This window comes from Haemaphysalis longicornis, unplaced genomic scaffold, assembly GCF_048455015.1.
Source record: "Haemaphysalis longicornis isolate Haplotype H1 unplaced genomic scaffold, Haemaphysalis longicornis Haplotype H1 scaffold_1, whole genome shotgun sequence".
Taxonomy (NCBI): Eukaryota; Metazoa; Arthropoda; class Arachnida; order Ixodida; family Ixodidae; genus Haemaphysalis; species Haemaphysalis longicornis.
In genome coordinates this window covers 68,612,704-68,630,954 of record NW_027526203.1, presented here as the reverse complement: position 1 = coordinate 68,630,954, position 18,251 = coordinate 68,612,704, and the positions used below count along the sequence as shown (strand labels likewise).

The following is an 18,251-nucleotide window of genomic DNA, read 5'->3' as shown; positions in this document are numbered from 1 at the left end:
CCCAGAGATGGCGAAGAGGCTATGGGGTGAAGTGGCCGGGGTCCGCGCAGGAACGCCTAATAAAGTATACAGGCTTGTTTTGGTGAAAGGTGCCTACGTTATTTTGCAAACGGAACCAGTCCTTCTGCTAAAGAACAGTTGCATTGATAAGCTAACTGTCCCACCTTTCTTGTCATAACTTCATTGTTTTAAGTTAAAATGCACGTCATTATGACTCAAGTAGTAGGTTCCAATGAAAACACGCATGACAAACTGCTCCGTAGTTGCGTGCTGCCAACGTGAAACGGTCCGCTTCGCGCAACGCTGGCCACGCTGGTCTGGTCACGCTTCTCTGCTTTGGCCAAGCGGCCTTCTGGTGTGCTTCAGTGTGCAACTACAATGGGGTCCGAATCTTGCAAGTTTAGACAATGAATATCTGCTTGTGCTATTTTTACTTACTAGTAAAAGCCATACTATACCAGCACGGGTCATATTATACGTCCAGCCCTGAAATGCACGGTACCATTCTAGGCTGCTGACGTGTTGGCCAAAAATTTACAAATCACAGTCTATTCTGGGAATAATTATCAGTAGAACACATGTACTTTGGCGGTGCAATTAGCGCAACAGATTAGATATATTTCGTTACTGGTGGTATACTGTGAATCCTGCACTTCTCCTTTCTCATTTGTGACGTGCACAAGCAGACTGCACGCTACACCCGTGGTTTAGTGGAGGATGAATGAACGGTACTACACCGCCGATAATAAATGCCGCCACGATAATTTAGGCAACTAGCTTAGGAGCAGTTTGCGTTAATGGTGGTGGTGGGGGAGAAACTTTATTTCAAAAAAGGGTCCTGAAGGACGCCTGACAGGTGTCAAGGTGAAGAGGGCATCTCCCACGTCGGGGCGGGGAGCCCGACATTCTCCGCCGCTACGCGGGCTTTCTGGACAGCCCAGAGTGCTGCTCCTGAGAGCATTGTCCCACTTGCTCTTATCCTCCAGATAGGAGGCTTGCGTAGCACAACCACACAGCATGTGACTCAAGTTCCCACGCCCATCACATTTTGTACACGTAGCAGTTCCGTCGTAGTCCGAGTCGATGTGGCTCATCCTCCAAGGATTGGCGTACGAGTCGTTTGTAACATGCGGAGAGTGACTGACTACGGCCTAATGAGTCCTTTGCTTGGGGGTGCAAATTTACGTCGATTTAAGTAGAAGTGCTTGGAGAGCTCGTTGTAGATCTGAAGTTGATCCGTAAAAGCCCTGTGTGGGGATGGGGTATGTAATAAAATTTATCCATACATGATTTTGGGCATTTGTTCTAGTCATGGGTTTTAACGCATCAATGCTACACCTGGACTTATGATTCGCGGGGTAGAGGAGGGATCCGGAATGATTTTTATGCCCTGGGGAGCTTTAACGCGCGCCGAAATCTCTATGCACGCGCATTTTCCCTCACCTGTAGAGCAGCCAGCGCCGCCGGTATCGAACCCGCGTTACGCGCATCCTTGGACTCAGCAGCACAAGGCCCTCTTAGCCAGCGGGTGGGGCACTTGTTCCAAATAAATAATGAAACCACCCCTAGTTGCGACACTTTCAAGGCACAACTAGGCTTTCGACTTATTACTCTTTGAAACATCCCGCGTAGTTTTTTTGTATTACGTAAGCTTTTTGTTGATTATTTTACTACCTGGATTTTTTCTAAAATGTAATTTCCGCGATTATCCCGGTTAAGTCTAGTCAACTATAAATCTGCAGTAGCTTTATTGTGTGCGTGTTCTTTCCCACTTTACCGTTCCTTATATTTGAGGGGAAAAGGAAAAGATATGGATTTGATGCAGGCGTTAGTTTATTACGCCACTGCGCTAGTAGCAGCATGTGTTACAGTGCGAAAGAGGGGGACGTTCTGCGAAAATGCGAAAAAGGGGGACGTTCTGAATGCGGGTAGATGGCGATAGATCGCGATCGAGAACTTGGGGTACAAAAATTCTTGCTGGCAAGTGATACCACAGAAAGTGGCAGTGTCCTTAGGCGCTGTGGAGCCTTTTTTGCTTCTAGGCTGAAATTGCACTTCGAATTGACTGGAATTCCCGCCACTGACCCACAGGCTGGCCACGACGAGGATAGAAGGGCAACCTTCAGCAACGCCAGAGTACGCGGTCTGCGTGCCCGACGACCTGTCCTTCAAGCGGCCTTCCAAGAAAAGAGCCAGGGCCGAGGACGACGCGGCTGCCACTGCGCCACCTTCCAGCGCCTTCAAAAAGGTCGACAAGACTGACAGGCAAGAGAAGCGAAAGCGCTTAGCAGCACAGGCAAGGTTTCCACTGTAAAAATCGCCCTGCGACTCCAGCCTGCGAATCGCCTTTGCTGGATGACGCTACTGCCTTCGTCAAGCCCTTGGCACAGTGATTTTCTAGCGTTTTGATTGCCAGGTAGCTTTTCGGGTTCTCTTGCCGTCCGAAGCTAGTACGTGGATAGTAGTCGTGCACGGTCCCCCTGCTTTTTACGGAGGTGAAAACATACTTCGACGGAGTAACGCCAAATGTTAGAAACTCACCATTCCACTGGGCTGAAAGCTTTAGCGGACTAGACGCCGCATTTTACAGGGAAGTTCCTACCTAGCACCCTCTTTACCAGGATTTCCGACGATGTCCATCATTCTCAATAAAAAAGCCCCCCCCCCAAACCAAACAGCACATGTACACACAAAACCCAATGACAGTGCCATGCGAACGTCACACAAAAGCCAATTCCTTAAAATGCAGTTCAAGGCCGATTTGCCGCACTAACCTGAGGTGCGAATCGAAAAGGGGCCAACTTCTCTAAACACAAGGGAGGGTCACGCAAAATTCTGGCTTCATAGGGCTGATTGACCTGACCCGTAGTTGCTGGGATTGTACTCAGCGGTAATTCACGCCCTCCCCGCTACCTCAGAAAAGCGCGACTCGCCATTGCGTGCAGGGTGCCTGTCGCGACGCCCCCGAAGGGTAACAGGGGCGACAAAGTTTCGTGACCGCAAGGTAAATTTATCCCGATTTTTGCGTGTGTTCTAATGAAGTGTGTCCGAAATGTGCTTAAAGCGCTTTATGACAGCCGGTGCCATTATTAAGGATTCCTAGTGCTAAAGCCTCCAGTGCCTCACTAGTCTAAAAATCCATTATTGGCTCCACATCGAATGGCTGGAACAACCAACGTGTTGCGCGCCGTCATCTAGTAAAGAAACCGGGCGCTTCCAGTGGCGCTGGGGCACGCCGTTTATGAAACTGCAACGTCGTCGCTTCACTTCCCACTCTTCGTCCCCATTGCGTGCCACACCACAAACCTTTCGGAACTCCGTACGGAGAAGCTACGAATCTGCCGTGTGCTAGCTGCATAGAACTTGCACAACGCACACGCCATGTAGCAGCGAAGATGTCCTTAATATTGTTACGAAGAGGGAACACAAGAGGGAACAATATGCTTCGCCAGTGGAAACCGTAATCAAATCAAATCAAAGTTTATTTTAACATAAATGAATTAGGTTTAAGCGCCAAGCACAACTTCAGGAAAAAGGGGTTAGCTCACGGAGTTTCTATCACGGGGGAGGTGCTGTTGTTTTTCGAATCCATTATGGTAGTCAGCCTGCAAACCAACCGTGAGCAAAACATCTCTTTTGTTACTCTGCAATATCATTTAATAGGTGCTCGAAGCCACATGTACAAGGAGTGTGTGGGAAATGGTTTGGCTCGAAAATTAAAGAATACGCATTGCGCATGTCTATGTTACGGAATGCCACCGCCGTTTATCTCATTATTTGGAAGTGGTGTGATGGGAGAAACGATCGGAAGGGAATAAAAAAAAAACAAGCCAAGAAGGCAACGAACGTGACACAGCCTCGCAAAAAGCTGAGTCAACAGAGAAATCCTGGCTCAACTACCGTTCTCAGGAAAGGTAATCCAGAACTCAGGAAAGCCCTTGCCGAAAAGACGAAACCTGCGCCTTCGGCGCAGCCTCACCTAGACGTAGCCGGAGCCCCACCCTTAAACGCACGCCCCCGTCGCAATGCAGAAGTAACCTTGGCATAGTGCAATTTCTCCCAACTACCCTATTGTACACGCAGAAGGAACGTGGCGCTACGCAAGACGCGGTATTGGCAGAATCAGTATCTTTTTCACACAAACACGTAGCACAACCAACGGCAGTGATCGAGCACCTCATCAGCATTACTGAAGGTCACCAGCACCTCCTGACTGCCGTAGAAGGAACCACCTCTAAAAATTCCTGCCCGGGGCAAAAGGCGTTCCACCTATTTATTGCATTACAATAGCACTATCCAGATTTTCTAAAGCTTCACCAATATTGGAAAATTGAAGAGCACTTTCAGTAATTTGATTGCAGTAGACTAAATTTAACGGGCTGTTTTTGCATCTCAATAATCCCGAAGCATTTGCACCGTCAGTGCGTGGAACTTCACTACAGGCCTAAAACACCTACACATTCACAAGGCGACACAACTGGTCACGGCGGCGATCCTCTAAGCGGCCTAAACTTCTATTCAACAGGCCTCTTGTGTCCCATCTACCCCAAAAAGGCGCTGGTGTCATATCCCTTGTCACACACCGCGCCTGGTGACGTTGTTACTTTCAAATGGCCGGCCGAAGGCTGTTTATTATAAGCACCTTCGACGCGAAGCAAAAAGACAGTTGGCGCGTATTTCTGACGTCAACAAATTCATACACGGACTTGCAGAAATTATGGCAACGAATGCGGAAGTGGAAAGGCGAGACAAATATCCTACCCCTAGTACAACGGGGAAAACAATTGCAGACCAGACACGTGCACTAGCACAACACGTAGGACGCGTGTACAGTTATTCTCACCACACGAACACTCTCATGCAACACAAAATATACTGTGAAAAGAAGCCTGTAGGCGGCAACAACAATACGTGCACTTTTGACGGCCCTCAGTTTTCTCTTCATAAGCTGAGGAAGGCTCTGATGTAAGCTTCAGGCACAGACAACACTTGATAGACGCCGGTACAACACTTACATGCAGACACTCTTGAAACATTTCTGCACTTATACAATACCAGGTGCTTTCCAAGATCTTAGAGGGAGTAAAAAGTACTGAAGGAGGAAAAGGATGCATCCTCCTTGATCATGTTGCCTCACTAAGGAACTGACTTTCGAGTACATGATCTGTAGAAGACAGGTGTGCTGTTTATAGAGTCAGTGGTCTTCCCGAGAGCTTCTGGGCAGTCTTCCGTGCAGGGCGATACGCTAACAAATTATGCTTTCAACATGAACGATTTCTTCGCTATTAGTAGTATTGCACAACGGTATAGTTTTTATCTCGAAAAGGCTTATGAAACCGCTTGACGCTGTGGCATCCTCATCGGTCCGAAATCTCTGGTTCATCAGGAACATGTCAATCACGCTGGGAAGAATCCTGTCCGAAATAACGATTTGTGTGAAAGTTGGTCTACTTTGTGAATGTGAAGGTTACTTTCTCTAGCCTTCGCATTCACAGTGAGAGAGGAAGCGTTTACTATCGCTGTCTCCTTTCTAGAAACCCGCAGAGCAACTTTCATTAATTTTATTCCTCTTGGCATCTCCGTCCTGTCGAGAAAAAGAAAGTGCCAAGAGAGAGACACAGGGAGTAATATATGGGCAGAAAGACTCTGCTTCAAGTGCCGGAAGGGGGAAAAGTGTATGGCGAGATTGGTATGCCCTTATTGAGAAGGCGGTACTGGTCGTGGGGGATCGAGAAAGCAGACTCGCGGCTGTTACCTACTCACGCTACACTGATTTTTATAGAGTAGTGGGCACTAAGTGTCAATGTAGCAATGTAGTAGGGTCGACGTGTGAAGAGGAGGGTTGAAGGTCGAGTCAACGTTACTAGAATAAACTCAGTTTGAAAGCTCCGCCGGAGAGGCGGGCCGCGTGGCGGGCGCGAGAACTAGTGGCGCTGTAGTCGAGTCTTGCGCTACTCTCGGCGCGTCGTCTGCTACTGCGGCGGGCCGCCGCAGCAGCCGTCCGCGGCGGGCCGCCGCCCCGACGTACCACGGCGGCTTTCTAGTACTGCTATTGCTAAACTTAAACATATATCATCTTCCCGGTCGACAAGCTTAAACATCTTCATCCTTCCAGTCGACGTTACCGCATCCCATTTGTGCACTGTTTGAGTAGATATGCATACGATCGTCTGTTTGCGCATTGACTTGCATGCGTTGCTCATTGGCTGGCTAAGAATCGACGGTGGGCCTATATTTGAGCTGTGTAGATTGCGTTTAACTTCCATATACGGGAGTTTCTTAGCGAGTGAGCATTTTCAGCGTAGTTTCGATAAGTACTGAGCTGTCTTATATCGACGAAAAATGACCCAACACGTTTGTAAAAGCCGTGCCTTTATGAGCAACACGACAATTTTTGTGAATCTCGACAGTGCGAGGTTCCGTTAACCAGCTTCCGATGTAGAGTTCCTATTCTCAACTTTTATATGCCCCGGGCTCGTTTCACCTCCTCCGGCCTCAGCGGTGTTTGTGGTGCATACGAGACATTAGATCACCGAAGATGAAAGTTCGCCTACACAATCTGACGCTCAGTTCGTCTCTCGCAGATGCACTCGACTTTTGCGAAATCACGTTAAAGCTTTAATCCACAATTTAAAGGTGCGGATTCTACGCCTAAGTTCATAAGGGTCTTTGACCGCCTTTTTGATGTTTTTAACTCAAGAAATCCCTCCACCTGATCGTACAAGGCACCTCTGCGAAAGGCGAATGAGGATTCAATGAGGACTTTTTTAAAGGCTGAATTATACATCACAGAACTTCAGGATGCACAAGGACAATCAGCAATTGAGGGCCTCAAGAAAACCGTATTTTTAGGACTACCCATACGTATGAACAGTGTCATGGCAACTTTTGACAGACTTGTGGAAACACGAAAGCTGCAGAATTTGCTCACGCACAAGATGTCTCAAAACTACCTGAAAGCATTTTTTGGTTGCGTAAAAGGAAAGGGGTGTCAAAAAACAACTTTACTACCTTCCAAAGGAGCTGCATAAGGCAGTTGTTTAAGCAATTCCATATTAGTCGTACGCGATTATATATGATCGAATAGAGAGAGAGAGAGAGAGAGAAAACTTCTTTATTTGTCCTGCAAACGCGATGCGGCCTCACGTCGTGTCAGCCTGCCACTCGGCTTCCGTCACCTACTCATGCCTTACCCCCGGGTGGGGGTGACACTTTCGGGCGTTGAAGCTCGAGGGCGTCCGACACTTGCTGGGCGGCCAATATATGATCGAATACGCATTCAGCCGTTCGCGGGCGTAATGCGTATTCGCTTGAAACATTCCAAAAGTCAGGTAAACGCCGCCTGTATAAACATTGCCTAACGCGTGAGCGAAAAATGGCCAAACAGCCACTCTCCTGTTGCTCTCTCCTACCCTTCCCCGCTCGGTAGCCTTCCAGCGTGCTTTCGTGTCCGCCAGCCAGCGCCGCTTCTCGGAAACTATGCAAAATAGTGGAAAGTTTGTTTAGCGTTCCCGAGGCGGCGCTCCTACGCCTTCCTGTTTTTCACCATGCCTGTCTGTCTTGGTCTGTCACTGATAAAACTTCCTTTGTCACGAAGCAAAATCCCTTGCGCTGCCGCAGGCTGATGCCGGCTTTGCGCGCTTATCTACTCGGATCACAGGCCCTGAAATTTTCTGAGTGGGGCATCCGACCTCTATCCCCTCCGCATTTAGGTATTGTTTTGACCCCGCTGTTCGCACTCCGCATCGGTACGCACTTCTAAAATTGAGGACTGTACTGTAGAAGCGCCCGGACAACGTGGCGAGACCCCAGCTGATTATCATTTTGTTGCCTATAATTTTCTGAAGTTTACAAGCACGTGATATTATTGGAAAGTAATCGTAGAAGTGAGCGCCTGAACAAAAAACGTGCACGCAATTTTTTCTTCTCTAAATACTCAAGAAAGAAAAAATATCAGTAAAATAATGGCTGCCCCACCCGAAAATATCGTTTTTTCTGTTAGCTATATGTCTACCCGACAATCAGTATATTCTTACACTATTTCAGTCCGCCTCCGTCTTTATCTTTGGAAAAACGCAGCAAGTATGAAGCGAGCGACACGTTGAACGAGATCCCCAGTGCGCCACAGAACTAGCGCCCCGTCGCGGCTAAGATGTAAGCGAAACGGCCCTTGAAGCCCAACATGCAATCTGACAGATACACGTCGTAGAAGTGGGTGCAGCGTTCGCGACTCGCGAGCAGTGACGTAAGGCGAGATGTCCGCCGGCACGCGCCACATAGCGGATCCGTGCCTGAACTAAGCGTCCCTACCCTTCCCATTGAAAAGCACGCGACGCGTCAGGCAATGTTAATACAGGCGGCGTTGGTCAGGTACTCAGTGGAAGCAACAAAGGGGTATATGATTTTTATTCACCCGGAATTAATTCGAAATGCTGTAGAAGGTGAGACCAGCCCGGCGCACATAAAAATTCAGCGCAGGAACTCTACACCAGAAGCTGGTTAACGGGACCTCCCACTGATGAGGTTCACATAAACTCGCACTTCCATGCGGGCCGGAACGACCATCCTCGCGTGTTTTGCCTGAAGCCAGGCAGAACACATGTTGTTTTGCCTGGCGAGCGTCGGCGTCAATAGCGGGCGCATCCTTCGCTCCAGAACGTTTTCATTAAGCTCGTCGGTGCAAGTGCGCGTGCTTTGCAGCGACCAACATTACTAGTAACGTTGGCAGCGAGTGTGTATGCTTTGCTCGTCGGTCATTTTTGGAACTGTTTTCGGCCATGCGAAGGAGCTTGCACGAACACACGTACATTATGTACAAAGTGTAGGAGGAGCAAGAGATTCATCCACGGTTCGGCATGCCGACTTGCTTTGCGCCGGGGTGCAAGAGCGGCTACCGCAACGGCTACTCCACTTTATGCCACTTCTTCGGGCCACCAAAGGACCCTACGGAATTCAAAAGGTGGGAGCAAGCTTTACATCGCAAAGATAAAAAGCTAACTGCGAAATGCAAAGTCTGTGACATTAATTTTGAAGATGACGACATTGTAAAGCCCTACCGTCATGTTGTTGCCGGACAAAAAATTTTGATAGCTCAGTAGTTATCGGAACTACGCTGAAAATTCTCACTCGCTAAGAAACTCCCGTATATGGAAGTTACACGCAATCTACCCAGCTCAAATATAGGCCCACCGTCGAATCAGCCAACCAATGAGCAACGCACGCAAGTCAATGCATACAGACGACCGTATGCATATCTACGTAAACAGTGCGCAAATGTGATGCGGGGTGTCAACTGGAAGGATGACTAATTTTGAAGTCTGTCGACTGCGAGAATGATAAATGTTTAAGTTTGGCCACAGCACTACTAGAAAGCTGCCGCGAGCAACTCCGCGGCGGCCCACCGCGGCACGCCGCCGCCGCCGCAGTAGCAGACGACGCCCCGAGAGTAGCGCAAGACTTGACTGCAGCGCCGCTAGTCTTCGCGACCGCCGTTTGGCCCACCCTCCTCCGCTGGCGGAGATGCGGAGAGTTTATTCTAGTAACGTTGGGTTGAGTAGCATCGTATATATCTGGCACTCTGTCAAATTGCCAAAGAGTGGAATTTTGTGGCGGTTCTAGTTTCTCCGGGGATCATATTAGTGCGTAGAAGATTACAGCGGCGCTTCAAAAACTGCAATCAGCGTGCCCTCTGATGCCGCACGGACCAAACTGTTGAATGTAAAACTATCAAATCAAATTAAATCAAATTAATTTTTTTATTTCCACATAAAACTGGGTGGTTTCCTGGGTAAAAGCTGCATAAGCAGCTTGACGGAACTCGAGAAGCCATAGAACAAGCATAATCACAAAAATACAAGTATGATTCAAAGTACCAGATTTTTAACGGCAGTTTATTCGCTGCTACTCATATTGTCTGAAAACATGTTCCTTGATCCATCTTCTACGCAGATTTTGAGGGCAATGTGCCTGCATTATAATCTGGAAAGCCCGCTTTTAAACGCCATTATATCACGCAGGCTCAACAGTTCGAACTGGCCGTCTGCTAAGTTCCTGGTCACTTTGGGGTCGCCGAAATTAGGTGGCGGTTGCAAAGGCCGCCGCCGCTGCTGCACTCTGAACCGCAGCCAACATAATAACACTTCCCTACACTGACATAAAGCCGCACATCAGAAAACAACTTTGCAAATATGGCAAGAATAAAGTAAGTAATCATGCAGACATCAAACTACATATAATAAAACCACGTACGCTTGGGACGATACACAAATCACGAGCAGTACGATATCATGTAAGTTGCCCTAGCTAGGTGACGCATGGCCCAGACATAGGCAACACATTTTCAACTGCTCGGAAGAACTCCATGAACGCCATGGATGTAGCAGGTGCGGCGAGAGTGTACCCTTACCTGCTAGCCTGAAAATGTCATTTTCGGCGCGAACAATTCGAGTCGTATTATCTCTTTGAGCGGTGACCGAACTTGAGCTTCCGCCGCTTTTGCGCAGGTCTGCCCCAGGGCTGTCACCGATAGCGGGCGGTTTCCCTTTCGCCTTCCCGTACGGCCTTCCACCATCCAGTCCCCTTTGCGCACAGTTCCCGCTGTTGCCTGTTTTCGGGCCCCTCCTGGACCCCCAGACGGAGGAGGACTTCGACAAGAGCCCTTCGCCGGCCAACAGCCACTCAGCCGCGGCGGCTGCGCGTCGCTTCCTTCCCGCCGCCGCGGCGGCAACGGCAGCCGCTCAGTACCCGGCCGCCGCAGCCGTCCTTCCGTACCTGCCACCGTCGCTGGCGGCGCTCTCCTTGCCGTCTCAGAACTGGTGCGCCAAGTGCCAGACGAGCTTCCGAATGACCAGCGACCTGGTATACCACATGCGGTCGCACCACAAGCGCGAGCCAGACCCGGCCAAGAAGCGGCGGGAGGACAAGTTGCGCTGCCACATCTGCCACGAGAGCTTTCGCGAGCGGCACCACCTTACCCGACACATGACATCGCATCAGTGACGTGCCGCTGTGCACGTGCCAGCCCCGCTTTGGCTCGTCGCTGGATTCCCAAAGGACTCCAGAGTGAGGTTCCAAGCTTTAACGACGTATCACGATTCTCCGGACTCTTTGGGAGCGGTTATGTGAACCACGAGCTCATGTGTTAGTGGCCAAACTCCCCGTCAGCCCTCGACGACAGGCTCAACACTTGCGCTGTCGAGACCTTCAGCCTTGGAACTGCGTCCTCGGAACACTCGCCAATGTGCGATGGCAGCGCAGTGCGCCTGTGGTGATCCGTTCCTAAATATCGTCGCTTCCGCTGTTCCAACCGGAACATTGGACGTGGTTCCAGTGGCCTGGAAGAAACTTTGCCGTAGATATTTGCCCAAATATTGGCACATCTAGTCGGTTGAGCGTTGTTTTCGTGTCTGTGCTTAAAAAAGAGCTTTTGGCTGCCTTTATTTGTCCTTGAAGTCATTAGAACTTGACATGAGTGGCACAGAAAGCTTTTTTTTTTGTATGCCGTCAGTGGTTTCTAAACAGGAGGCCACTACACTTAACTTCTGAAGAAAACTGATAACTGTTGGCTCTGACATCGCCTGGACAGTGTGCCAAGTTTCTGGGCCCAATGGTTTTGGAATCGGTTAAGAGAGATACATTTGTGTGAGCTTAGTAGGAAATGCTGACTGCTTGCGAAACTCTAGTAGTTCATTAACTTATGAGGCAAGTCTTAAAGATGTGCGCAGAAATATCTTTTTGCGGCATAAAAAAATCCTTTAGAATCGTGATTGGTAGCGAACAATATTTTCTTCAAGACACTGCAACGGGATTTTCTTACCTGCGCTTGCTTAAAGAGGCCCTGAAAGGCGTTTTGAGCACACTAAATGAACTAGCGCAATCGTTAGATTGGGTCGTCAACGTCAGCTGTGCCAAGTATTACTCTTTTACGTGCAGCGGAAAGCTCACACTTTTGTTGCAAAGTTTGTCGCTTTTTTCTCAACCTTCCTTTCGTGTTTTTGGACGCCGCCATCTTCACATGTCTACGTCATCGATTCCCAGATGTTCGTCATGAGCTGGACATCCTGCTATTGGGCGGCTTTTTCACGCACTTCCGGCAAAGAGATGTGTCGTCTGCTCAGCGTCGGCTCGCCGGGTGATCTGCCTGCGGAGTGCCGGAGTGCTTGGACATTTTACGACAAACGAAACAAGTGTAAACAAATGCTTAACCGTTTGAATTGAATGCAACACAGCCATAACACGACATGGATATTTTCTTACGTGAGTACGTACCATAAAGAAAGCGTCGAAGCGCCGAAGCCCCATGGCACTTCTTTCGTGCAATCGCAGCCGAATGCCCGGGTTTGACGCATACATTTTATTCAACTTCAAAACAATCCAGAGATGCGTTTGGAACGAACACAACGTCACAACATGCGTTGCAAGTCTGAACCGCGATTGAAAGACGATCGGTTGCCTCCTCCTGCCCGTCGTAAATACGGCACTCACCTCGCTCCCGGTTTGCGGGGACGAACAGCGCGCAAGCCGAGAAGGCTTTTAGCCAGGCACATTGCACATACCCCATGCGAGGTTGAGTCGTACGTCGCTCGAGAAAGATAATCTAGACCATGGGAAGCACTATTCACCTAAAGAAGTACAACGTCGCATTTCATCGCGAAATGAACGCGTCCAGAACACACAGTAGGCAATGCACACGCACACACAGCTTCAGTCGCTGCCTTGGCTGAGTTGCAAGCTTCGTTCGGACAGTCAGCGATGTTACGACGATGCAGAGCTGCGCGAGGGCGACGTGCTAACCACTTGACGTATTTAAAAACACAGGGGCAAAGAACGTGGTTCATCGGAAGCAAAAAATCTTTCCTCCATCTCGCGCTACTTGCCGCCATGTTGGAAACGCCAGCGGCCTCACGCTGCTAATTTAGTACAGCGTTTGTTGCCTTTGCATACGCTAAACGCTAAATTTTTGCGTCCCGCTACGTAAACGCCGCGAGGGGAGTTTTAGAAGAGCGTCTCATCAGTTTTGCGTAGCGACACGCTAATCCATAGGGCGCCGTCTGTGGCGGGCACTGGGAACCACTGCCCACCGAGGCGCGTAGGTAGGTAACTCTGTGGGAGAGACGCTCGGGCGACTGTGTGCGCAGCTGCTTTTCCCCTCTGCTCGCTGGTAGCCAGGCACCCATGCGGGTTTTATATGGTTTACAAGGTCTCTGGATTGATGATGGTCAGGATTTCTCTGGCGAGGAGTGCAACCAGACCCGTAATAAAATTTCGGCATCCTTTGTTTTAGCTGGTACGCAACTATGATGTCCGGCTGGGCACGCCGCCGCGTTAAAGGGACAATGGAAAGAATTCGTCGGTGTATCATTTGTGGCTGCATTGTAAATTTTAGCCCATGAAACTCGGAATTGGACTGTTTAGTAGAAGTCTAGGGCCTTAGCTTATCGGTAGCTGGTGGCAGGAGAGAAAACACCACACGGCATTCGGTACCGATGCACCACTACCGCAAATATGTCGCAATGGTTCGAAATCTGTTTAACATTCATTAGACTGCTTTATTACATCACATCCGGACGAAGCAAAAAAAGACGTACGACTTTGATAGTCCTCTTCTAGTTGGAAAATGCGTGTAGATGGGCCAGAAAAACCAGAACTACGGCCTACACATTCTAGATTTCATTGTTTCCATGTAATTTAACCATGTTTACAACTCACTAGTTGTTTACATTGTTAAAAATAAAGCTAATGATCTTCTCACTAAATCAATTTGATGTTTAATAAGGGTGTGCATGTAATAACAATATTAATAACAATCAATCAATCAATCAATCAATCAATCAATCAATCAATCAATCAATCAATCAATCAATCAATCAATCAATCAATCAATCAATCAATCAATCAATCAATCAATCAATCAATCAATCCTTTATTTCCTTTAGTCCAGCATGGTGTTAACAAGCTAGCTGGTTGGGCAGACAGCAACGGTTTTAAATTTAATCCAGGGAAGTGCACTTGTGTCTTGTTTTCCAAGAGGCGTGGCATCCGGCCGGATCCAGACATTCGACTGAATGGTGTCTCGATTCCAGTCAAGAAGGAACACATGTTTTTACGTATAATCTTTGAAGAAAAGCTCACATTTAACCCACACATAAAACAACTAAAACATAAATGCCTAAAAACAATGACTATCCTGAAGGTTGTGTAGCACATTTCTTTTGGTGCTGACAAACAACTTCTTTTACGTGTTTTTACCAGCTTGATAGGTTCACGATTGGACTATGGTAGCGTTGTCTATGGGTCAGCCACTAAAAAATCCCTCAGAATGTTGGACCCTGTGCTTCATCTAGGGCTCCGCTTGTCGTGTGCTGCCTTTCGGACTAGTCCAGACGAAAGTCTGTATGTAGAGTGCAACAAATGGAGCCTAGAACGTCAGTGAGCTTACACAGACATGCTTTATGCTTTGAAAATCTCATCAATGCCTCACCATCCTTTTACATCAGTTTTTTATAATACATCCATATCTCAACTTCTTACTAATCGTCCATCAGTCTCTGCTCCCTTCGCTTTCAGAGTAAGAGAAGAAGCGTCGCAACTTGATGTGATGTTTTCAGACACCATCAAAACCTCCGCTACTGAACTTCTAGTACCGTGGCAGCTTCGCCCGATATCATGTGATGTATCTTTTATAAGTGTCGAGAAAAACAGGGTGCCTAGAAGCGCGATCGTGCAACATTTCTTGTCCCTGCAGCACAAATATAAGTGTGCTGAATTTTACACAAACGCTTCAAAAACTGCCACAACTGTTTCCTGTGCTGCGCATAGTGGCACCTTTAATGTCTGTAGAACTATGAATAGAAATACAAGTATCTTTACGGCAGAGGCCTATGGCATACTTCTTGTTGTTAAACATATTGTTCTAAGTCGAATTCCGAAATCTGTAATTTATCCTGATACTTTAAGTGTTGTGCGTACATTATCCTCACAGAGGTCTAAAAACCATGTGGTCAATGCTCTCATTAGTACTATTATGTCTGTGCATGCGTTAAACCTTGAGGTGACCGTGTGCTGGGTGCCAGGGCACTCTGGAATTCCAGGTAACGAGACCGCAGACCGAATGGCGGCCGCTGCTGCCCTTACAACTACAGTTGACATAACAACAATACCCTACACCGACCTCAAATCACACATCAGACAACACCTTCGCACAGCATGGCAAGCACACTGGAATCAACAGACTGACAACAAACTAGACATTATAAAGCCACTCTTGGGAGCATACACCAATGACACACACAACAGACACAACGAAATTACCCTGGCTCGATTACGGATAGGCCACACGCATGGAACACATTCCCACCTGCTCACAAGATCTCCAAGACCCCTGTGTAGCAGGTGTGGGGAGGGCCTATCCGTAGTCCACATACTCATACAATGCAAGGCACTTGATACAACACGACACAAACACTTCAGAGAACTCTACAGACAACATATTCCCCTACACCCATCGTTGTTTCTGTGTGACGATGCCATGGTTTCTGTGAAACGCGTGTTTAAGTATTTGTCAGATGCTACGTTTTTAAACCTCAACCCCTATCATGCATAATCAAATCTGGCCCTATACACCAGCCATCACCATTATCTTTATTGATCTTACTATGTCCAGTTTACACGTTTTATACCTACCTTTTTTGGTAATCACTTCTTTTCACTAAATAACTTCTCTGGCGCTCTTTGCCCTCGTCGGCCTTGCGCCATTAAACGCAAACCATCATCATCATATAGAAAGAAACAAACAAACGACAACACACACACAAATCGAAGTAGTGAAAATGACAGAAATAAAGCACAGGCGGAGCCTGGGTACAGGTAAAAAAATAAAAAAAGAAGATGGCTATATTGCTATACATACAGGCCACACGACAGGCAGAGCAACAAAGTTTGACAGTAATACAACAAAAACAACGGCAAGAGTGTAAAGACAAATAATAAGACGAACAAATGACAGTAAACAGTTTTAAAAATAGGCAACTATCAGTTGGATAGACACAACCGCACAGAAACCAAATTCCAGAGAAAAAAACCCCGACAGACATATCATAGATGTTTAACATACTGTATTCAACAGCGCTGTACGGTAAATTGTAAAGGATTTCTGAAAGAGGTCAAGGCGTTTAAAGAAGCGGTTGTAACAATTCTGTATTCTGCGCACAGGAGAATGATTGGAGTTGCGCGCAGCGGTCAAGAACGGGCCATGCGACCTGGTGGGCCTTTGTGGTCCACTAAACTCTAAGTTAAGCAGGTCTGCGCAAGAAAGGTCCCCATGAACAATTTTGTGAAGAAATGTAAAGTCTGCACGCATACGTCTGCAGTTCAAGGAAGGGATGGAAGGAACTATGGGTAAGTCAGAATCAGGATGAAAACTGTGATTGTGATGACGGCGCCTAAATATGGATAAAAACTTTTTCTGCAGACATAATTGACTACTAGATTTGGAGATGCCGTTCCAGGCAACAGAAGCATATTCTAACTGTGTTATACATATTGCATTGTATAGCATTAGAAATGGATCTGGAGAAGAGAATTCCTTTGTAATCCGACACACATTTCCAAGACTTCGGAGCGCTCGCTGGGTGATGAGCCTAATATGAGGAGAAAAAGAGAGGGCACTGTCGAAAAGCACCCCTAGGTCCCTAATCTCCTCAACCCTTTGCAGAGGAGCTCCCTCAATACTGTAGGAAAACAGCAGACGGTGGGTTTTTCGGCTGTAGGCGACAACCTTTGTTTTAGCGGGGTTTAAAATTAGGCAGTTTTTCCTGCACCAGACCGATATTTCTAACACATCCCTCTGCAAGCCACACCAGTCCTGAACACCTGTAATGTGCCTAAACAGTTTGACATCATCAGCATATAGAAGAAAAGAGTTTGTTAACACTGTTGACACATCGTTGATAAAGATAGAAAACAATAATGGACCCAGCACGGAACCCTGAGGTACACCACTTGTCGCAGGGTAAACACAAGACTTCTTGCAGTTTACATCTACATAAAAGGACCGGTCAAGGAGGTAGTTGGACAAGGCAACAAGGCTTGCGTCTACACCGGACGTAGCAAGCTTGTTAATTAATAACTGATGGTTCACCACATCAAACGCCTTACTGAGGTCAAAATAAATAACGTCCAACTGGCCGTTTTCACAAACTGCAGCCGAAGCCTGTGTCATAAAGCTTGCAAGATTTGTGACCGTCGATCTACCCGAGAAAAAGCCGTGCTGATTTGGTATCACAACGTTCTTGACGCAGGCAGCAAGAACTTTGTGCAGAGCTGACTCAAACAGTTTTGAGGCGACACAAAGCAGTCAGATCGGGCGATATTTAGAAACGCCTGACTTATTACCAGACTTAAATATTGGAAATATTCGAGCGATCTTCCATGCACGAGGAAATTTGCCGGAAAGTAAGCAATTATTATACATGGATGTTAAGATAGGCACAAAAATGTTGCCGTAAGCCTTCATGAGGGCTGCTGGGATTCCATCTGCACCACAGGAAAATGGTTTCATCCGTTGAAGGCTATCATTGACAATTTTTTCATCGAACATAAGTGTATTATAATTAGAGTTATAAACGATAGACGTCCGTCGTTGCCATCTGACAGTTGAAAGACAGAATGAAAGTACTGAGCAAAACCGGTGGAAACATCCTCAACCTCTTCAGAATCGGAATTAAGCAGGCTAACGTGTTCTCTAGACGCCTTAGAACGGCCGCGTACATACCTCCAGAATTCAGCCGGTTTCTGAGACGCAGCAGCCTCTAACGATTCTATATAGAGCTGGTGGTCACGCCGGTAGAGGATTTTACAAAGTGAGTGACACCGACTAAACTCCGTTTTCCACCTGTGAAGCCCAGAACGCTTGGCTTTTTTGTGGGCGCTGTCCTTAAGTTTAAGCAAACTTCGAAGCTCTTTAGAAAACTAGTGGAGAAATTTGGAAGGAACAGGCTTATAACAAGGGATGTACTTTTCCATGCCACTCCTGGCGATTTCGGTAAAACGTCGAACCTGTTCGTCAACATCATTAACATCAAAAACACTAGACCATTCAGCAGATGAATAAAAGTGATACAGCCCAGCATAATCTCCACGCTTGAAAGCATATCGCCGCACTGCACAATTGTCAACACCGCCAGAGCGATGCTGGGTCGAGACCGAGAAAGAGACAATAAGAGGGGGTGAAACTTGTCGGGGTGCACAAGGGA

The 18,251-nt window shown here is 47.5% G+C and overlaps 1 protein-coding gene across 1 annotated transcript in view; it reads left to right on the top strand.

Annotated features, from left to right (window-relative positions):
- LOC144176981 (zinc finger protein 488-like) overlaps window positions 1–11,402 on the top strand; it is a 99,093-nt gene extending 87,691 nt beyond the window's left edge. The window contains exons 5-6 of the mRNA XM_077705245.1: window positions 2,092–2,265; window positions 10,503–11,402. Of these exons, the coding sequence (XP_077561371.1) occupies window positions 2,092–2,265; window positions 10,503–10,998 (670 nt within the window). The 3' untranslated portion in view covers window positions 10,999–11,402. The remainder of the gene's footprint in view (window positions 1–2,091; window positions 2,266–10,502) is intronic.
- Window positions 11,403–18,251: the final 6,849 nt, after the last annotated feature.